We start from the raw sequence: 19,755 nt of genomic DNA on the forward strand, positions 1-19,755 counted from the left end.
TTTCACACAGGCAGTTTATCTGGTTGATGCTGTGCTTTGATTGCACAGTTTCTGAAGGGTACCAAACAACACAGGAAAAGACAGCCGTAGCGACTGCAGTGGCTAACGCACACCTCCCTAGAAATGGAACTATACGTTGTGGTCACGCAGACTGCAACAACTGGGATTGGTCCACTGGGGGGGGGGGGGGGGTGTTTATAAAGCCTTTGCTAAGCGAGATTGATCCAACCAATCATGTCACTGTCAAATTGCTGACCACATTTTTACCAGAGATGTTCTAAAACCGTTATAATTGCCACCTTCCCCTCAGTAACATGTCTAGCTTAACTTCACTAGCAAAAAAACTAAAAAAGAGACTTTTATACAAACATGTTTGTTCTGTCATCCACCGTTTTTCCCCCCAACTAGTTCCCACTGTACTTACTGGAACTCAAAGAGGGTCTTGTTGACAGGGTGAACATGACTACCACTGATACACACACAGCATCGGGGCTGAAAGAGACATTAGTCACAGTTTTAGTATTTATTTATTTAGTATTTATTGTCAGCACTGACAGCAAAACAAGTTTGAAAAATATATATTTCACCGTTCATTTGTCAACAGACTTAAAAATATGACTTTCTACACAAACCGTTCCTTAAATTCTGACAATTGGGGATCCCACGAGGGATTACTGTAACGATATTTCTTGAACAACTGTACTTCTGAAAGACTGTATTTTATAAGGGGAGTGAGAAAATACATTGTCTGTGTGAGAGACAGAGTGCATTTAATAAGAGAAACAGACAGGATACCTTGGCGGTTTTAGAGTATGCTGCTAGTGTGAGGGTGACTAACGCCCCAAAGGACAGGCCAAGCACAGCCACTCTATCTGAAGACACCTGAGGCAGGGACTGCAGGATATGATACGCCATCTACAACACACACACACACTTTTTTTAAAGGACCCAATATTTTGTCACGATAAGAGTAACTAACTCTTACACCCCTCCCCCCCCCCCACACACACACCTCAAAGTATCCGGTCTCAATATCAAACGTCCGCTCCTCCTTCATAGAGAGGTATTGCAATGCCAAAGCAACAAAGCCATGTGATGCCAGGAGGGCAGCCCGGTACTCCACCAACCTCTCTCTCCCCCCCCACATGTCCAGGACTGCAGGAAAGGGCCCCGGGCCTGAAACACACACACACACACACACACACACACACACACACACACACACACACACACGAATAAATGTAAGAAGTATGCAGACATAAAGCCGACACATGTAGAGACAGGCCAGACTAACACACACACTGTTTTAAACCTATTTTTGCACTGTCGAATCCGCACAGCGGCCTACAACTGCAGGAAGTAACTGCTGTAGTTATTCAAATAAATAAATAATCATATTCTAAACATCATATTCAAACAAAGTGTGTGTGAGTGTGAATGTGAGTGTGTGATTGAGTGAGTGTGTGTGTGTGTAAGAGTGTGTGAGTGAGTGTGAGTGAGAGTGAGAGTGAGAGTGTGAGTGAGAGTGTGAGTATGAGTGAGAGTGTGAGTGTGTGATGGAGATCATTTCAAAACACTGTCAATGAGTGCAGAATATATTAAACAAGTGCCTTCAAGTGCAAGAGCATGTTTGGACCAGAGGTGATAAGAAGGTTCGAACTGTGCTTCTTTCGACCCTGTGCAAACCTGACATCCTTGCAAGACATGGAGCCTCGGACGTCAAAGACCCACCACGTGGCTATCCCTGCTGAAAAAATTGTTTTGGCGCAAGAGAATGCTAAACTTATATCTATATAAACCTTGATGTGTTTAATATTGCCTCTCTCTCGTCTGCTGCAGTCTGGGAGTAAGCCCGGGCTCCCTCTCTCTCTGCGAGAGAGCCCGTGCTTCTTTCCGACCCGCTGGGACGTGGGTGATCCCAACGAGCTTGTTATTGTTGTTTCAAAAATATACTTATATGCAACTCTGGAGTCCCAAGGTAACTTGAGTGAATTTTCACCTATCATTATTGGGGGCTCGTCCAGGATTCCAACAACCTGATCGACTCTTCGTGCTGGGCTAATCATCATGACTAGAGTTGAGTTGAGTTGAGTTATTATTACTGACTAGAGTTCAGTTGAGTTGAGTTATTATTACTGACTAGAGTTCAGTTGAGTTGAGTTATTATTAAACCTTACAGGGAGTACGAGACTCCTTTTTCTAAAGACCTTTGCCTTGAATTGGAAGGAGGCCAGGGCCTGCCAGCGAGGAGAGCCGAGGGTGACGGAATCGACCAGGACTGGGGAGTTGGACCCCGAGCTGTGTGTGAGTATATTGTTTATCTCTGTGTGTAAACTAAGGGTTCTTTTGGTTAATAGCGCTGAGGATATATGAATTCTTCTTCGCCTGGCTAGGTGGGAACACATTTTCAGGGATATATTCTAGGAGATCTATCTCCGGTCCTCTGGTAGGCCTCTGGAGGGTAAACATAGTGAAGGGTATACGCTGAGGTAAATTCTGGTTTCATTATGAGACAAATAGGGCCAATGATTTTCCGTTTCAAAGGATTGCAGTTTCTGTTTCACATTTAAGTGAATTACGTTTTTTTCCCCGTTTCAGCTCATTTTGTTCACCCTGAGTGAATAATATGTGCCACAAGTGACCCAAACCTTATCAGATTGTTGTTTGCCAGCCATCAACGGGAAAACAAGCGAGAGAATGGGACAGGCTGTAGCGGAGGTGTGTGTGTGTGTGTGTGAAATTGATGGTTATGAGGTGGATTACACTGGGTGGGGGAAAAAAACAGAAATGGCTTATATCTAATTATAAAACTGATCTTGCATTACTCAGGTGCCTTGACCCGTAACCAGTTGGGGACTGATCACCCCAGAGTAATTCCATGGCCTCAACCTCCTCACAAAACGAGTGAGACGGAGGACCTCTGGTTGGGCCCGAGTTGACTCAGCATTGTGATCTCAAGAACAAACCCTAGTGTGGAGATCAGACAAAGGTAATAGATAAGGTTAATTTAAAAGGTGTCGAGATCAGTGAGAGTTATTAAGATAAATAAATTAAATTGCTAAGATTCAGTGCATCCAAATCAGAAGACTTACATGATCATGACTATGAGAGGTGGTTTAAAATGTCTACCACATAAGAGACTTCTCTCGAATATCAGGCTATGTGTAAAAGAAGAATAACATGGGAAAACAGTCCATGAATACCTAGAATGAGTGATAAAAGTATTCAAGGATCACAGTGAACCGCTAGAACCAGCCCCGTGGGGTGATGATGGGCCTTACGCCATGCAGTTAAAAATAAATAATACATTCATGAAATTAGCGGCTTTGTTAAAAAACATTTGATAACATGGGCTACTAGAGCTTTTGATCCTTCGAAGCAAAATGCTGTGGTAATAAGATAACAAATGGAAAAATTGATAAACATGGTTTTGTTTCTTTGTTTGTGGGAAAGCTGGACACTGGTCCCGAAGCTGCCCACAACGTGATAGGAACGGAGAAAAGAAATTGTAAACATAGATTTTTCAAATGTTTTTGCATTATCGGCTGCGCCAAACAGAGTGACGCTTACTTTAATGGTGGCTAGAAAACCAATGAAACAAAGCAAGCACATTTTGAACTAAAATACTCGCAGAACTCTGTGGTAAGGGCCAGAAAAATAAACCATCTGCAATCATACCAAGCAACATGCAGTGTAATAGTGAGATCAGCCACACAACAAGATTGTGCATACCTCAACATACTGTTGTGAGTCTGCCTTTTCAACCACGAATATGGAGAAAAACAAATACAGGAGCATACTCACTAATGAACACTTACACACACTTACACACCTTCACACCCTTTATGCCCAAGTTTAAACCGCAAAAAAGTGTCACATTTCACACAAATATGGCCAGACCACATCACCTCAGGCCATTTCTCTCATTGAACTGCAGGATTTAGTATTGCACATGAAACCCACTGCATCCCCCCCATGATGCCATTCCCTCTTCTATCATAAAGGATGTTTTTGATGCAGTTGGCCCCTCTATTCAGGTATTTCTAAACTCATGCCTCACATCCGGCACTGTCCCTACATGTTTTAAGCATGCGGTTGTCCAACCCTTGCTTAAAAAACACAACCTTGATGCTGAATGCCTTAAAAATTACCGCCCCATCTCTAAGCTTCCTTTTTTTTCTAAAGTTTTAGAGAAAGCTGTTTTGTCACAGTTGACTCCCTTTCTGACCACCCACCACATACTAGAACCCTTTCAATCAGGTTTTAGATCCCTTCACAGCACAGAAACTGCCCTGCTTAAAGTAACTAATGATCTGCTCCTCACTTTGGATTCTGGTGATAATGCCATCTTGATATTACTTGACCTTAGTGCTGCTTTCGACACTGTAGATCACAACATCCTCCTCACCCGCCTGGACCAGCAGGTGGGTATCAGGGAGACTGCATTACTTTGGTTTAGCTCTTACCTTAAACATAGGACTTTCTCTGTCTCTATAGGCCAGTTCTCTTCATCATCTGCCCCTGTCTCTTATGGGGTCACTCAGGGGTCCATACTGGGTCCCATACTATTCAGCCTGTATATGCTCCCACTGGGTGACATTATAAGAAAGCATAACATCTCTTTTCACCTCTATGCAGATGATTCACAGCTTTACCTGCCATTAAAATCTAGGGACTCCATCCAATCTCTCCTGGTCTGTCTTGAAGACATTAGAAACTGGATGTCCAACAACTTCCTCCAGTTAAATGGTGACAAGACAGAAGTCATCATTTTTGGCCCCCCCAAGGCAAGATGCACTACTCTAAATAATTTAGGTTACCTCACTACCTCATTTGTTACACCCTTTGCCAGAAACCTGGGTGTCATCCTTGACTCTGAACTCTGTCTTGACAAACAGATTAGTAATGTGGTCAAAACTAGTTTTTACCAACTTAGGAAGGTTTTGAGGCGGGAAATCACTCTATCTCATAAAGACCTGGAGATAGTAATTCATGCCTTTATAACATCACGGCTGGATTATTGCAATTCCCTCTACCTCGGCCTCCCCCACTCCTCACTCAGACGTCTACAGCTGGTCCAAAATGCAGCTGCACGTCTTTTAACTGGCACCAAGAGGTGTGAGCACATCACCCCCATTCTGGCCTCCTTGCACTGGCTCCCCATTCATTTTAGGATACAGTTTAAAGTTTTATTATTTGTTTTTAAGGCACTCAATGGGCTGGCCCCAGCCTACATCACTGACCTTGTACAGCCACATTCAGTCCAAAGGTCCCTCAGATCCTCTACCAAAGGGTTTCTGCATGTGCCACGCTCACGGCTCAATCAGAAAGGAGACAGGGCCTTTGCTGTCGCCGCTCCACGTCTGTGGAACCAGCTCCCTCAGGACATTAGATCCGCCCCCTCTATTTCTGCCTTCAAGTCTAGGCTAAAAACCCACCTTTACTCCCTGGCCTTCCTTTCCCCCTGAACTGTTAACCCCCTGTTCTTGCCTATGTGGGGTGTCCTGTTATTGTATTATTGTTGTACTGTATTATTTGCCTTTTAGTGTCATTGTAAAGCACTTTGGTCAGTTTATGCTGTATATAAATGTGCTCTATAAATAAAGCTTACTTACTTACTTACCTTTTGTGCATAGTTTGCACGTTTTTGTTGGAGTTATGTTTTTGGATTTTGACAGTCACTGTTCCGGACCCTGGACTGAATGGAAATTTGGCGAGTGGACCTTTTGGGTTTCTAATTGAGTACCCCTGCCCTAGACTGATGCATTGGACTAAGACAGGATGGGTGGGGGCTGGGTGTTGGCTCAAAAGACTATTTTTTCACAGGCCATGAGCTCAAACTTAGCTACAGTTTGAGGGAAAGTCAATTGTTGTTGAACATCTTGTGCTGTCCTCCAGATAAGAACATTTTAGATGAAACAAGCCCACAAAGTTAGCAGCTGTGGTCCCCTCGATAATGGATTCCTAACTGCATGTTGGAAACACAAATGTTGCAGAGTCAACTTTTTTCTCAGCCTATGTCAGCTGGAGATAATATTAAAAAACCTGAAGAGGGAGAGCAGGCATTTGAACAGATAAAACAACTGATGGTCAGTTCTGCTGTCTTAGCGCATCCATGACACCTCAAGCCGTTCGTACAAGCTGTAGACTGTAATAAAGGTTATATGACATCTGTGTTAATGCAGGAGTGGGGACTTAAGTTAAGACCAGTGGCATACTATTCCACACGGCTAGATCCAGCAGCCCAAGTAATGTCTGTGCATGATTGTGTAGAAGAGACAGATAAAAAGTATGCAAGCCAGAGCTGACCAACGAGATATGCCTTTTCCAGAAGTTGATTGTTTGTTGATGGTTCAAGCAAAAAGAACCTTGATGGCAGTAACGCAACTGCTTATGCTGTAGTCACAGCAGAGAAAACCTTGAAAGTAGAGCCGCTACGTCCGCACAGGCAGCGGAACGAATTGCCCTGATTGGGCTTCGCGCACACATGCAAAAGACCCGATTTCATTGGGAAATCACAAAGCAGACAAGGCCACTAACCAGGCCGGACTGCAACAACCATCTGACACGAACATAATTGAAGAATCAGATCTCGCAATACTAAAAGATATGCTGCAATATTGAACCATGGTAAAAACATGCCTCAATAAGTGGGGATAGTAAGCATAGATATTTTTTTACTTCCGATTCATATTTTTTGAGAAAGATGTTTAATCATTCAGTTAAAGATTTTATTGAGTTAAATCCAAACGAAAGAAATAAGTATTGTCAAGCCATAGCAGCATTGTTCATACAACCCCCAGTCACCAGGAATGAACCAAACTATTAAAAGCAAATTGAGAATCCAAGAGTGAAATTAAGCATGCATGTTGTCAAGACAGTAAAGGTATGTATGTATGTATGTATGGAAGAACCTACACTGCCTAAGCTTTCAAACCATTTGCTGAAACAGATAAAGATATTGAATATACATTGAAAGAATAGATGGCAAAAATGTGAATTAGCAAAATGCTCTCAGAACTCTCTCTGCCTCGCAGAAACCTGTGAGACTGAAACCAGGGTTGGGCCAGGAGATTGGGTCCTAATCAACAGCCTCAAAAGAAGACACTGGCACTAGCCCAAGTGGGACGGACCATACCAAGTGCTTCTGTCGACACCAACCGCAGTCAAGATAGCTGAGAGCCACCTGGATACATCTAAAACATTGTAAACAAGTAACTAGCCTTGGACAGAGAGAGACACAGAGGAGCTGTCTTCCTCTACAGTTTTCCAAGGCCGGCCCACTGTGACAGCAAGTCTAACCTACAAAGCCCGTGAGAGTGTGAGAGATTGTACCTGGTGGTATGAAGAGCGTGCCTTTGACCCCTTGTTCCCTAATGTCCACACGCTGCACACCTGGCGCCAGGTACCATCTCTCTGTGACAACCGTCACCAATGCGGCCTCTTCAGAAAAGCCCTGGTTCATGTGACCTTTGTAGACGGATATGTTCACCACCATTGGAGACAGAACGCTCCTCTTTCGCAACCTAAAACAAACCAGAAAGACATTCAGTAGCCTGTATAGACGCACACACATGAAATTCAGTAGCCTGTACGGACCACACACATGCGCACACGCAGGCGCGCACACACACGCAAGACTGTACTAAGCAGACAGGATTGTCTCCCAGACATTCAGTCACTCTGTCTGATACACAGCTACGCTACCTGAGCCCGTGTCTGCTACCAGGAATGGACCTCAGGCTCCACAGTAGGCCCATGGGTTCAGTTCCAGTGTAGGTCCCACCCCTGCTTGCATCTTCCATGACTACAAGAAAAGGGGAAAAGGGTTTAAAGTCAGCAAGGTCCACAGACAGAACAGTACAGGTGAATCAAACGTGACCAGTCGATGCATTGTATTAACTAACCAGGCTGATGCAGAGGCAGACCAAAACACACCCCAGTTTCTGTACTGTAACTGAACTTTATTTTATGATCTGGGAACAAGTAGGCACTTTTTGCAATAAACTCAAATGGGTGGCAACTTGCTGGCATGTGTCGTTTTTGTATAATATTTTGTTATAATTTCGTATCACGTGTACATTGTCTATTTGATTTGTTTTCTTACAAAGTGGTTTCCATTAAGTAGCTTTAGTTAACCTAACTAGATTTCTCCCTTCAGTAGCTTTGCTGTCAACTCCTTCCAGTCTGAAGTAATTGGTAGCCTTCAATGTAGCTTCCCAGCGCTGCTTACCTGTAACTGTTCCATTTTCGTCGCTGATATAATGGCCAAACGCCTCCCAGTAGTCCTTATCCTCGGAGTGATGTAAAGAATGGACCGTCACCTCTTGTTTTGGGTGTAGATTTCTCACAACTATCTGAAACTTCTCGTCCACCAGTGCCCGGATAGGCTGCACCGACAACACCGGACACACAGCCATTGAGCTCGCCGACCTGCGAAGACTGACATCAGAAGAAACATTTATCTTTGGGCTACTCTGGAATAAAATGACATTCTGTAACTTTTACCTGGTTACAAAGGCTTCTTACACAAGTGATAATAAGACTCAGTGAAAGGGCATCCTAGTATCGAGATACACATGGAGTTTAATCATGTCAGTCTCAACAATTTTTAGGGCGTGTGTGTGTGTGCGTGGGTGTTGGGGGGTGAAGTGATGGCCAGTTGGTTGTGTGCGTGTGTGTGTCGTGTTGGCCAGTAGGTTGTGTGTGTGTGTGTGTGTGTGTGTGTGTGTGTATGTGTCTTGTGTTGGCCAGTAGGTTGTGTGTAGTGTTGGCCATTATGTTGAGCTGCTTGTGCTACATCCTTCTCTCCTCAGCCAACTCTTGGGGCTCCAGAGCACAACCAGCCTTCTTGAACAAATTGAACAGCTGCTGACATTTACATGATTTGGGGGTTATGGAACCAGACACACGCATCACTCAACTGAAAATAAAATTATTTAATTTATTCAAAAAAATAAAATGTTCCATTAAATGTATTATCATAGTCCTTACAACTATGGACTGGGACATCCTGACGAGGATAGATTTTCACAGACTTTCAGAGCAGCAAGTAAAAAGAATGTTTCTTGTGGTTCATAGAGCAATCAGTCTTCATTCTGGTAAAGAGTAGTAACAGATTCCGTGTTGAATGTCTTATCCACTAGCCTCTCCAACTCTAGCCATACTGTATATACTTTTTAAGATACCCCGTAGGCTCTTAATGTAAATTAACTAGACTTTCTAATGCAAATTGATTTAGGGAAACATTTAAAATCTACTTCGGCGCTGGTGGATGCTGGTGGTAAAACCTGAGTTCGGTATCTGGTGGTGATTCCTGGTAGAGGTGACTGTAGTTGTAGGGTTCAGTATCTGGTGGTGATGCCTGGTAGAGGGGTCTGTAGTTGTAGGGTTCAGTATCTGGTGGTGATGCCTGGTAGAGGAGTCTGTAGTTGTAGGGTATAGTAGCTGGTACTGGTAGATTTTCGTGGCATATTACGATTGAGGTGTTTGACATCCTGGTAGAGAGTGTGTGTGTGTGTGTGTGTGTGTGTGTGTGTGTGTGTGTGTGTGTGTGTGTGTGTGAGTGAGAGAGAGAGTAGTTTCAGAGCTTGGCCGCTGGTGGTATATCCTGGTAGAGGTGTTTCTGGAGGAAGAGGAGGATCTTCTCCCATGAGTCTTCCTGGGCGTCTGCATGAGGCTTAGTCTGACCTCCCCACAGCATCAGCACTACAACACAACTGCCAGGTTAGGAGGCACACTAGTAGCGTGTGTGTGTGTGTGTGTGTACCTTTATAATTTATGCTGTGTTGTGATGAAGTGATGAAGTTACTGAAGTGTGTGTGAGTGTGAGTGTGTGTATGCGTCTGTGTGTGTTCGTACCTTTCTCCCAGTTGAACTGATTGATGAATTTACTGAACCGGATGTGTGGTGTGTATGGAGGCTCAATCAAGTGACCTGCGTCTGGGTATGGCAACACCGTCAGCAGGTGACGATTTCCAGACCTCTCCATAATCTGCCCCATCTGTGTCCAGACACACGCACACGCACACGCACACGCACACGCACACACACACACACACATTCATTGTTAATCCAGGATGACAGTCCTAGTGGATTATTAGAGACTACTGATCAGCATACTGTTGACTTGAACATGAGCCATGAACATGACACTTCACTGTTGATATCCCACAGTTGGTCATTAGTGAATACATTCCTTCTTGAACTTTATAAAGAGGAGTGTTGGAGAGAATGCATTTGCAACGGAGTGTGTGCACTGTGTATGTATCTGTGTGTGTGAGAGAAAGAGAGAGAAAGAGAGACACACAGAGCGAGAGAGAGAGACAGAGAGAGAGAGAAAGGGACAGAGAGAGAGAGGGGCAGAGAGACACAGAGAGAGAAGGGGACAGAGAGAGAGAGAGAGAGAGATTGAGTAGCAGGTCTCACGTCTTCAGTGGACTCCACAGTGGCCCAGTTCTGATCATACTGAGCAATCACAACCAGCAGAGGACACTTTATCTTGCCCACCTGTGCACACACACACACACACGCACGCACACGCACACGCAAAAACACACACACACACACACACACACACACACACACACAGCATGCTGCCTTAGTAATGTCTCATAATGAATATTAGGACCAATCTCAATACTTCCCCTTACCCCTTATCTTACCCCTTACCCTTGAAATTGCGCGTTCATGTGAGAGCTAGTGGTGTCTCAATACCCAACTTGATCAAGATTAAGGGGTAAGTTTAAGGGGTGTATGGCCCTCGTTTTTGAGATGATCGGAGAGCTACCTTACTCCTCCAAGGGCTATCCCAGAGCACACCGCGAAACCAGCTCGGGAATTTTCAAAAAAACATGGCTGCTTGACGCGAGGAATATTTTACATGAATAAAGCTATCTACACAACTTTTTATATGTTTATAATGACTCGGTTTGATCTGAAATGTGCTACTCGAACGATGCATAGTATTGTCGGTCTTAACTGAAGCTTTCAAACGGTAGTTTTAGGATACAATTAGCGCGAATACCACCACTCCATTGGCTTATATGGTAGCTTGCCAGCTATCATACTTACACTACATGTAAGTATTTTTGGCTTATAATTAATTTTAAAATGACGACAGTCTTGTTTCGTGCTCTACACAGTTGTATACATATATACTGTATTTGCAACCATGTTCTTTATTAGACTTTTTTTTAAATGCTAGTTTCATAGCTCATACAGTCACGCATGACATACCCGAACCGAGTGGCGTCTCATTTCATAGGGTAGAGATCTCAGCCCTTGGCCCTTACACTTGCAAGTGCTAGGGTTAAGACTAAGACAAGACTAAGCAAAAGGGGCAAGGAGAAGAATCGAGATTCGGCCTTAATCTCACCTTGCTGACCTACTCAAAATAACCACCACACAAACTCCCATCCAAAGATATTCTCTGTCCCTGTCACACACACTCATGTACACAGGCACGCACACATATGCACACAGCAGTGCCGTGCCGTGAGGTTCCCAGCTGGTGCGGCACAGAAACCGGAAGTGATTGTCATTCCGATTGCTAGTTGTTTAAAAAAAAATAGAAATGTATACATCATACATGTACAGTACTGTGCAAAAGTTTTAGGCAGGTGTGAAAAAATGCTGTAAACTAAGAATGCTTTCAAAAATGGAAGTGTTAACAGTTTATTTTCATCAATTCTTCATAAATTAACAAAATGCAGTGAAGGAACAGAAGAAAATTCTAAATTAAATCAATATTTGGTGTGACCACCCTTTGCCTTCAAAATAGCATCAATTCTTCCAGATACACTTGCGCACAGTTTTTGAAGGAACTCGGCTGGTAAATTGTTCCAAACATCTTGGAGAACTAACCACAGATCTTCTGTGGATGTAGGCTTCCTAAAATTATTCTGTCTCTTCATGTAAACCCAGACAGACTCGATGATGTAGAGATCAGGGCTCTGTGGGGGTCATACCATTACTTGCAGGACTTTCTGTTCTTCTTTAAGCTGAAGATAGTTGTTAATGACATTGGCTGTATGTTTGGGGTTATGTTCCTGCTGCAGAATACATTTGGTGCCAATCATACGCCTCCCTGATGGTATTGCATGATGGATTAGTATCTGCCTGTATTTCTCAGCATTGAGGACACCATTCATCCTGACCAAATCTCCAACTCCACTTGCAGAAATGCAGCCCCAAACTGGAAAGGAACCTCTACCATGCTTCACTGTTGCCTGCAGACTCTCATTATTGTACCTCTCTCCAGCCCTTCGGCGAACAAACTTCCTTCTTCTACAGCCAAATATTTCTAATTTTGACTCATCAGTCCAGAGCACCTTCTGCCATGTTTCTGCACCCCAGTTTCTATGTTTTCGTGCTTAGTTCAGTCACTTGGCCTTGTTTCCTTGTCGGGGTAGAGCTTTTTGGCTGCAACTCTTCCATGAAGACCACTTCTGGCCAGACTTCCCCGGACAGTAAATGTCTGTACCTGGGTACCACTGGTTTCTGCCAGTTCTGAGCTGATGCCACTGCTTGAAATCTTCCGATTTCGAAGGTAAATAAGCTTGATGTGTTTTTCATCAGCTGCATTAAGTTTCCTTGGCTGATCACTGCGTCTACGATCCTCAACGTCTTCTTCAAAAGAGCTTGAACTGCACATTTTGAAACCCCTGTCTGGTTTGAAATCTTTGTCTGGGAGAGACCCTGCTGATGCAGTATAACTACGTTGTGTCTTGTTGCTGTGCTCAGTCTTACCATGTAAATGGATCAGTGGCGGTCCGTGCATTTCACGACTAGGCCTTCAGCGATGTCCTACACGATGTTAAACTGTGTGAATCCACCTCCTAATACCATCATTATGATGACGCCATGGCTCTCGAACCATTATATTTATACAGAAAGGCAGTATAAGTGAGCATTGCATCACCTTAACATAGTCGAGTACAACAGACTTTATTAATATTTCCGGAGCATTTAAAATCAATACACCCGTATTAACAATACATTAAGAGTAGTAAACTCTCAGTTACGATCGCTTGGATATTACTGTCACAACTTTAAAATAAAAGGCGATTTTCAGGGATTAGTCTACAAAATTTTATTAAGTCCACCGAAAGTAGCCGTGAGCTGTAACAAGTTTGTCCACTAAACATCGCATTGTCCCACCTGCAAAGCAGTTTCATTAAACTTCCCATCCTCACGATATCCAGTTTTTCTTGAAAGTTCCGTCTTGAAAATGGCGTTGTAATTGTATCAAAAACTGGAATTATCAAGTTGGTGTAAACTAGTTTATTTGAGTTGGTTAATGTTATTATATTTAGTCTTACCAATTAAAACAACTAGCATAATAAGCATTGAAACCGATGTACGTCGTTTTCGCATTAGCCAGCTAAACTGAGCACTGAAGCACTGCACCGGTCTGCCTCAGTGTCCAATCAAAGGACGTTTACGTGTCACGTTCAACGCGAGGAAATAAATCTTCCGGGCCTTCTAGAAGGCCCAGTGTCGCCAACTCGAAATCTGATTGGTTGTCACAACTGTCTGTTTCAGTTCATTCAACTTAAATGAACTGAAACAGCCAGTTGTGATAACCAATCAGATGTACACGGGCCTTCAATGTGAATTCTGAAGGCCTCAGGGAAGATTTCTGTTCTCGGGGAAGATTCCTCGGAGCGTAGCAACACATGATAGCTGAAATATGATTGGATGAAAGCTCTAACATAAATTAACAACGCTGGAAGCTATGAAATGAAGATAATGGACTATGGGGAATAATTTAATACATATTTATGAAAAGAAAATATTAAAATTAAATTTATTTTATTACATTTATTTTCTGATGATGTTTAGGCCAGCAGAGAAGGCCTTGAAGGCCCTGACGGACCACCACTGAAATGGATAAAAAATAAACATTTATTGTTTACATTTTTCAAAGCATTCTTAGTTCATAGCATTTTTTCACACCTGCCTAAAACTTTTGCACAGTACTGTATATATGCTTATGGTTTAAAAATTGTCATCTCACCAGAACTGAAAAAACGTTATGTTTTATTGTCTAATACTATTAGTTTTAAACAATCGTTTTTTTTATTGTAGTTATGCGGCTCAATAGTTATTAAGATATAAGATATTAATAGTTACAAGGTAGCGTATGTAGCCCTCCCACCAATGATATGGCTCATTTCATTTTGTCTAGGGAAAATATAACTATGTTGGTGGGATGCTAATTTAAATTACCTTTTACACAACTCGGACACTTGAATTCGCAGTTTAGAAAAAAAAACAATTACATATTTATTTACACAACGTATTAACAAGCAAACAGTTAAACACCGCAGACATAGCACACAATACCAAAATGTTCTACTGACCGGTATAATTTAAAGTTGGTGCATTTCGTTGGAGCTCTTAACCGTCAATTTGAGGTGAAACCAAAGTAATCCACTCTGTTGTGTACAGTTCAGTAGAAATCTGTTGTCTTTTTCATGAATATGTCCCGTTGGGAAACTTGAAACACTCCACTGCAAATGTCAATACCTTCTGTCCCGTCGTTTAAAGCAAACATTTTAGCTCCGCCATTGGTCTCCTATTATTAATCATTTCACGTTTGGACTGCAAGTCCAGTTTTGAACTGCTTCAGTTTAGCAATACAAGCAAGTGTAGAAGAAGGCCGACTTTTGCCTCCCCTGACTGCACGTCCCTGGCACACAGGCACGCACAAATGCACACACAGGCCCACACTCACTTACATCCACTTTAAGGTCAGGATCAGTAGGGATGGGCAGAATGGCGTCTCTCCAGATCACATGATTATTCTCATCAATGCGTGAATTGGCAAAGTATCTGCGGACACACACACACACCCCTTTTACCCCTGGAGTTTCACACAGGCAGTTTATCTGGTTGATGCTGTGCCTTGATTGCAGATTCTGAAGGGTGCCAAACGACACAGGAAAAGACAACTTTAGCGGGCGCAGATTTGGGGGTGTGTGTTAATTAAGCCTTTGCTAAGCAAGATTGGTTCTTCATCAATCATGTCGCTGTCAAATTGCTGACCACATTTTTACCAGAGATGTTCTTAAACTGTTAAGATTGCCGCCTTCCCCTTAAGGACATCTCTGGCTTAACTTCTCTAGCAAAAAAAATATAGAAAAACACTTTCATACAAAACACATTTGGTGCGTCATCCGCCATTTGTTCCCCCCAACTAGTTCCCACTGTACTTACTGGTTCATTAGCTGAAAGATCTCATAGAGGGTCTTGTTGACAGGGTGAACATGACTACCACTGAAACACCGGGGCTGAAAGAGACATTATTCACAGTTTTAGTATTTATTTAGTATATTGTCAGCACTGACTGCAAAGCATATATAAAGCATAGAAAATATATATTTCATTTGTCAACGGACTTCAAAATATGACTTCATACTTGTGTTACGCAAACTTTTTACACAAAAAGTTCCTTAAAATCCCCCATTTAGGGATCCCAAGAAGGATTACTGTATACATTCTTTCTTGAACAACTGGACTTCTGAAAGACTGTATTAAGAGGGGTGTGTTGGAGAAAATACATTGTGTGTGTGAGAGACAGAGTGCATTTAAGAGAAAGAAAGAGAAACAAAAAGATACCTTGGCGGTTTTAGAGTATGCTGCGAGTGTGAGGGTGACTGACGCCCCGAAGGACAGACCAAGCACAGCCACTCTATCTGAAGACACCTGGGGCAGGGACTGCAGGATATGATACGCCATCTACAACACACACACACACAAACACTTTTTAAAAAGACAATTCTTTTGTCACGATAAGAGTTACTAACTCTTACACACCACCAACACCACACAAAAAAAGCATGTAGACTCATGTGCCATTTCAGTGCTGTGCCGAATGGCTTAACTTGCTACAAAAAACACACACACACAAACCAAAAATTACAGGTTGGACTATGCCCAAGTAGACAGTAAAACACACAAACCTCAAAGTATCCGGTCTCAATATCCAACGTCCGCTTTTTATCCGGAGTGAGGTATTCCAACGCCAAAGCAACATAGCCATGTGATGCCAGGAGGGCGGCCCGGTACTCCACCAGCCCCCCTCCCCCTCCCCACATGTCCAGGACTGCAGGAAAGGGCCCTGGGCCTGAAACACACACACACACACACACACACACACACACACACACACACATACAAATAAATGTAAGAAATGCGCACACACAAAGCCTTATAGAGACAAATCAGTCCAAAAACACACACAGTTTTAAACCTATTATTACACTGTTGAATCTGCACAGCGACCAACAGCTGCAAAATGTGAAAACTGGCAAAAAAGGTCCTCTTTTCCCTACACATGTATACAAATCATATTCAAAACATCATATTCAAACAGAGTGTGTGTGAGTGTGTTTGTGAGTGTGAGTGTGAGTGTGAGTGTGAGTGTGAGTGTGAGTGTAAGTGTGAGTGTGAGTGTGAGTGTGAGTGTGAGAGTATATGGTTGAGAGTTTGAATGTGTGAGTGTGTGAGTGTGTAAGTGTGTGAGTGTGTGAGTGTATGAGTGTGCGAGAGAGTGAGAATGAGAGAGATTGTACCTGGTGGTATGAAGAGCGTGCCTTTGACCCCTTGTTCCCTAATGTCCACACGCTGCACACCTGGCGCCAGGTACCATCTCTCCGTGACAACTGTCGCCAATGCGGCCTCTTCAGCACACATACCTACGCACACACACGCACACGCACACACACACACACAACACGCACACACATGCACATGCAATATTCAGTAGCCTGAACTTAGCAGACAGGATTGTCTCCCAGACATTCAGTCACTCTGTCTGATACACAGCTACGCTACCTGAGCCCGTGTCTGCTACCAGGAATTGGCCGCAGGCTCCACAGTAGGCCCATGGGTTCAGTTCCAGTGTAGGTCCCACCCCTGCTTGCATCTTCCATGACTACAAGAAAAGGGGAAAAGGGTTTAAAGTCAGCAAGGTCCACAGACAGAACAGAACAGGTGAATCTTACGTGACGATGCCTTGTCGATGCCTTGTATTAGATTAGATTAGATTAGATTCAACTTTATTGTCATTGCACAGAAGTACTGAGACAACGAAATGCAGTTTACCTACCCTTACCTACCCCTCTCTCACTCGTGCTATATTGCTTAATTAATACAGTTAATACAGTAATTAGTGGGATATACAGTAGTTAAAAAAAGACATTCTGGTGCAAATGTTCAGTGGCTGGAAGAGGGTGTGTGGCAGTCAAGCCAGGGTGGAGGGGGGAAGTATAGTCACAGGGGGAGGTGTGTGTGGGGGAGGGGGGCTATCACCGTGGTGCAGAGTTCAGTAGGGTGACAGCCGCAGGAATGAAGCTGTTCCTGAACCTGCTGGTTCGGGAACGGAGGACCCTGTATCGCCTCCCAGAGGGGAGGAGAGCAAACAGTCTGTGGCTGGGGTGTGAGCTGTCCTTGACAATGCTGCTTGCCCTCCGTAGACATCTCTTGCTCTGGACAGACTCAATGGTGGGGAGTGAGGAACCGGTGATGCGTTGGGCAGTTTTCACCACCCTCTGCAGTCTTTTTCGGCCGGCAACAGAGGAGCTGCCATACCATACTGAAATGCAGTTTGCAAGGATGCTCTCAAAGGAACAGCGGTAGAAATTCTCCAGAATCTGAGGAGACAGATGGATTTTCTTCAGTCTCCTCAGGAAAAAGAGACGCTGGTGTGCCTTCTTGACTAGGGATGAGGTGTTGAGGGTCCAAGAGAGATGTGGACACCCAGGAAGTTGAAGAATAGCAAGCTACCTCCCATGCCCACATCCACGGCTGAAGTGCCCTTGAGCAAGGCACCGAACCCCGATCACTGCTCCCCGGGCGCCGCCAAAGGCAGCTCACTGCTCCGGGTTAGTGTGTAACCTCACTTCACTGTGTGTGTGTCACTTCCCTGAATGGGTTAAATGCAGAGGTGGATTTCAGAGTGTGTGTGTCTTCACCACCTCTGCCATTGTTACGCCCTCCTACTGCCTCTAGGGGTCGTGGTTCTTTGTGTTTCTCGTTTGCTGTGTTTTTTGTGTTCCCCGTTATTGCGTGCAGGTGCAGCTGGTGATTGCGGGCGGAGCCAGAGGGATCTTAAGCCGGAGTGGCAGTCCGGAAGGGTCTCTCCCTGCTGCGTGCCGTCACGTTTTTCGGGCCTTCGTTTACTGTTGTGACCTCCAGTTGTTGAATTCTCTTTGTTTGTTATCCGCGCTTATAAATAAAACCCCTAGACACGAGTCCCACTTGACTGTTCGTCATTGTGTTACGTATCAGAGTGCCTGGTTTGTAACAGCCATAGAGAGGACTTTCACTGATGCAAAGGCAAACCAAAACACACCCCAGCTTCTCTACTGAAACCCTTTGACCAGCCCAGGCAATGAATTCATTATGCAGTCACCACCGCACACTTGACCTTTGTGTAGTGCATGTGGTAAAGGTTGCTCAGAGCTCATATAAACAAGAGATTATGCTTTTACTGGTAAAAGATGGGCCCGTTATTTAGACCAGTGTCCAAGCTGTTCATAATGTCAAAATGTGCAAGTTGAAGACTGTTTTAGTTGTAAAGACAAACCAAGTTAGATGTTACAAAATAGACGAGTACAATAGGCCCATATTTTTTCAAACTGTTTCAGTTGTAGTCAAATCCAGATTTGAACATTCCTCGTCATTATGGCCTTAAGAAAAGCACAGATGAGATAGTTTTAATATTTTTTTATCTGCATTTGTAAAACTAAGCTTTAATATATAAGATGTTAATGAGTCAAATGTATTGATTATGAGCATTATTGCTATTTATTAACAGATGTTCAGAGAAGTTGTTGCATGCTTTTTTAGAAGTGACCTGGCTAACTGAGAAATCCTTCTTGGTGCAATATCCCCACCTGGATTCTAGTTTCTGAAATGCAGCGGTCTGAATGATGGACATTGTAACACCAAAGCTGACATTCTTTGCACTTCCCATGAATAGTGGGGTATTTTATTTTATGATCTGGGTTTTATGTAGTAGGCACTTTCTTAAAAAAAAAAACTCAAATTGCTGGCATGTGTCGTTTTTGTGTCATATTTTGTTATAGTTTCGTATCACAAATTAATTTAAGGATGGTACCAAAACTAGTTGCCAAAAGTCAGAAGTTATCGGTAGCTTGCAGAGCTATGTTTTCAAAGTAGCTTCCCAGTGCTGGTTACCTGTAACTGTTCCATTTTCGTCGCTGATATAATGGCCAAACGCCTCCCAGCAGTCTTTATCCTCGGAGTGATGTAAAGCATGGACCGTCACCTCTTGTTTTGGGAGTAGATTTCTCACAACTATCTGAAACTTCTCGTCCACTAGTGCCCGAGTAGGTTGCACCAACAACACCGGACACACAGCCATTGAGCTCGCCGACCTACAAGGACTGACATCACCAGAAACATTTATCTTTGGGCTACTCTGGAATAAAATGACATTCTGTAACTTTTACCTGACTTCAAAGTCTTCGGTCCTACACAAGTGACGCCAGGACTCAAGTGAAAGTGCATCCTAGTATTGCAATACACATGGAGTCTAAATTTAACAATTCCAGGGTGTGTGTGTGTGTGTGTGTGTGTGTGTGTGTGTGTAGTGTTGGTCATTACGTTGAGCAGCTTGTGCAACATTCTTCTCTCCTCAACCAACTCGTGGGTCTCAAGAGCAGAACCAGCCTTTTTGAAAAAATGTAACAGCTGCTGGCATTTTCATGATTTGAGTGTTGT

General features: G+C 43.5%; 1 protein-coding gene and 1 pseudogene across 2 annotated transcripts in view; both read right to left on the reverse strand.

The window, feature by feature from the left end:
* The window catches only part of LOC308375560 (peroxisomal succinyl-coenzyme A thioesterase-like), a gene marked incomplete at both ends in the record, with an annotated part of 10,588 nt that extends 1,576 nt beyond the window's left edge, over window positions 1-9,012 (reverse strand). The window contains 7 exons of the mRNA XM_080851725.1: window positions 425-492; window positions 796-915; window positions 1,013-1,176; window positions 7,336-7,526; window positions 7,708-7,807; window positions 8,234-8,477; window positions 8,995-9,012. Of these exons, the coding sequence (XP_080707851.1) occupies window positions 425-492; window positions 796-915; window positions 1,013-1,176; window positions 7,336-7,526; window positions 7,708-7,807; window positions 8,234-8,477; window positions 8,995-9,012 (905 nt within the window). The remainder of the gene's footprint in view (window positions 1-424; window positions 493-795; window positions 916-1,012; window positions 1,177-7,335; window positions 7,527-7,707; window positions 7,808-8,233; window positions 8,478-8,994) is intronic.
* Window positions 9,013-9,583: 571 nt separating this feature from the next.
* Window positions 9,584-19,659, reverse strand: LOC308375561 (peroxisomal succinyl-coenzyme A thioesterase-like; annotated as a pseudogene). Its single transcript has 11 exons — window positions 19,639-19,659; window positions 19,210-19,453; window positions 16,843-16,942; window positions 16,581-16,775; window positions 15,969-16,132; window positions 15,625-15,744; window positions 15,223-15,296; window positions 14,745-14,838; window positions 10,429-10,509; window positions 9,862-10,003; window positions 9,584-9,708 (listed from the first exon to the last, which is right to left on the reverse strand). The product of its transcript is annotated as a peroxisomal succinyl-coenzyme A thioesterase-like (transcript).
* Between the last annotated feature and the right edge of the window lie 96 nt (window positions 19,660-19,755).

This window comes from Sprattus sprattus, assembly GCF_963457725.1.
Source record: "Sprattus sprattus genome assembly, chromosome: 14".
Taxonomy (NCBI): Eukaryota; Metazoa; Chordata; class Actinopteri; order Clupeiformes; family Clupeidae; genus Sprattus; species Sprattus sprattus.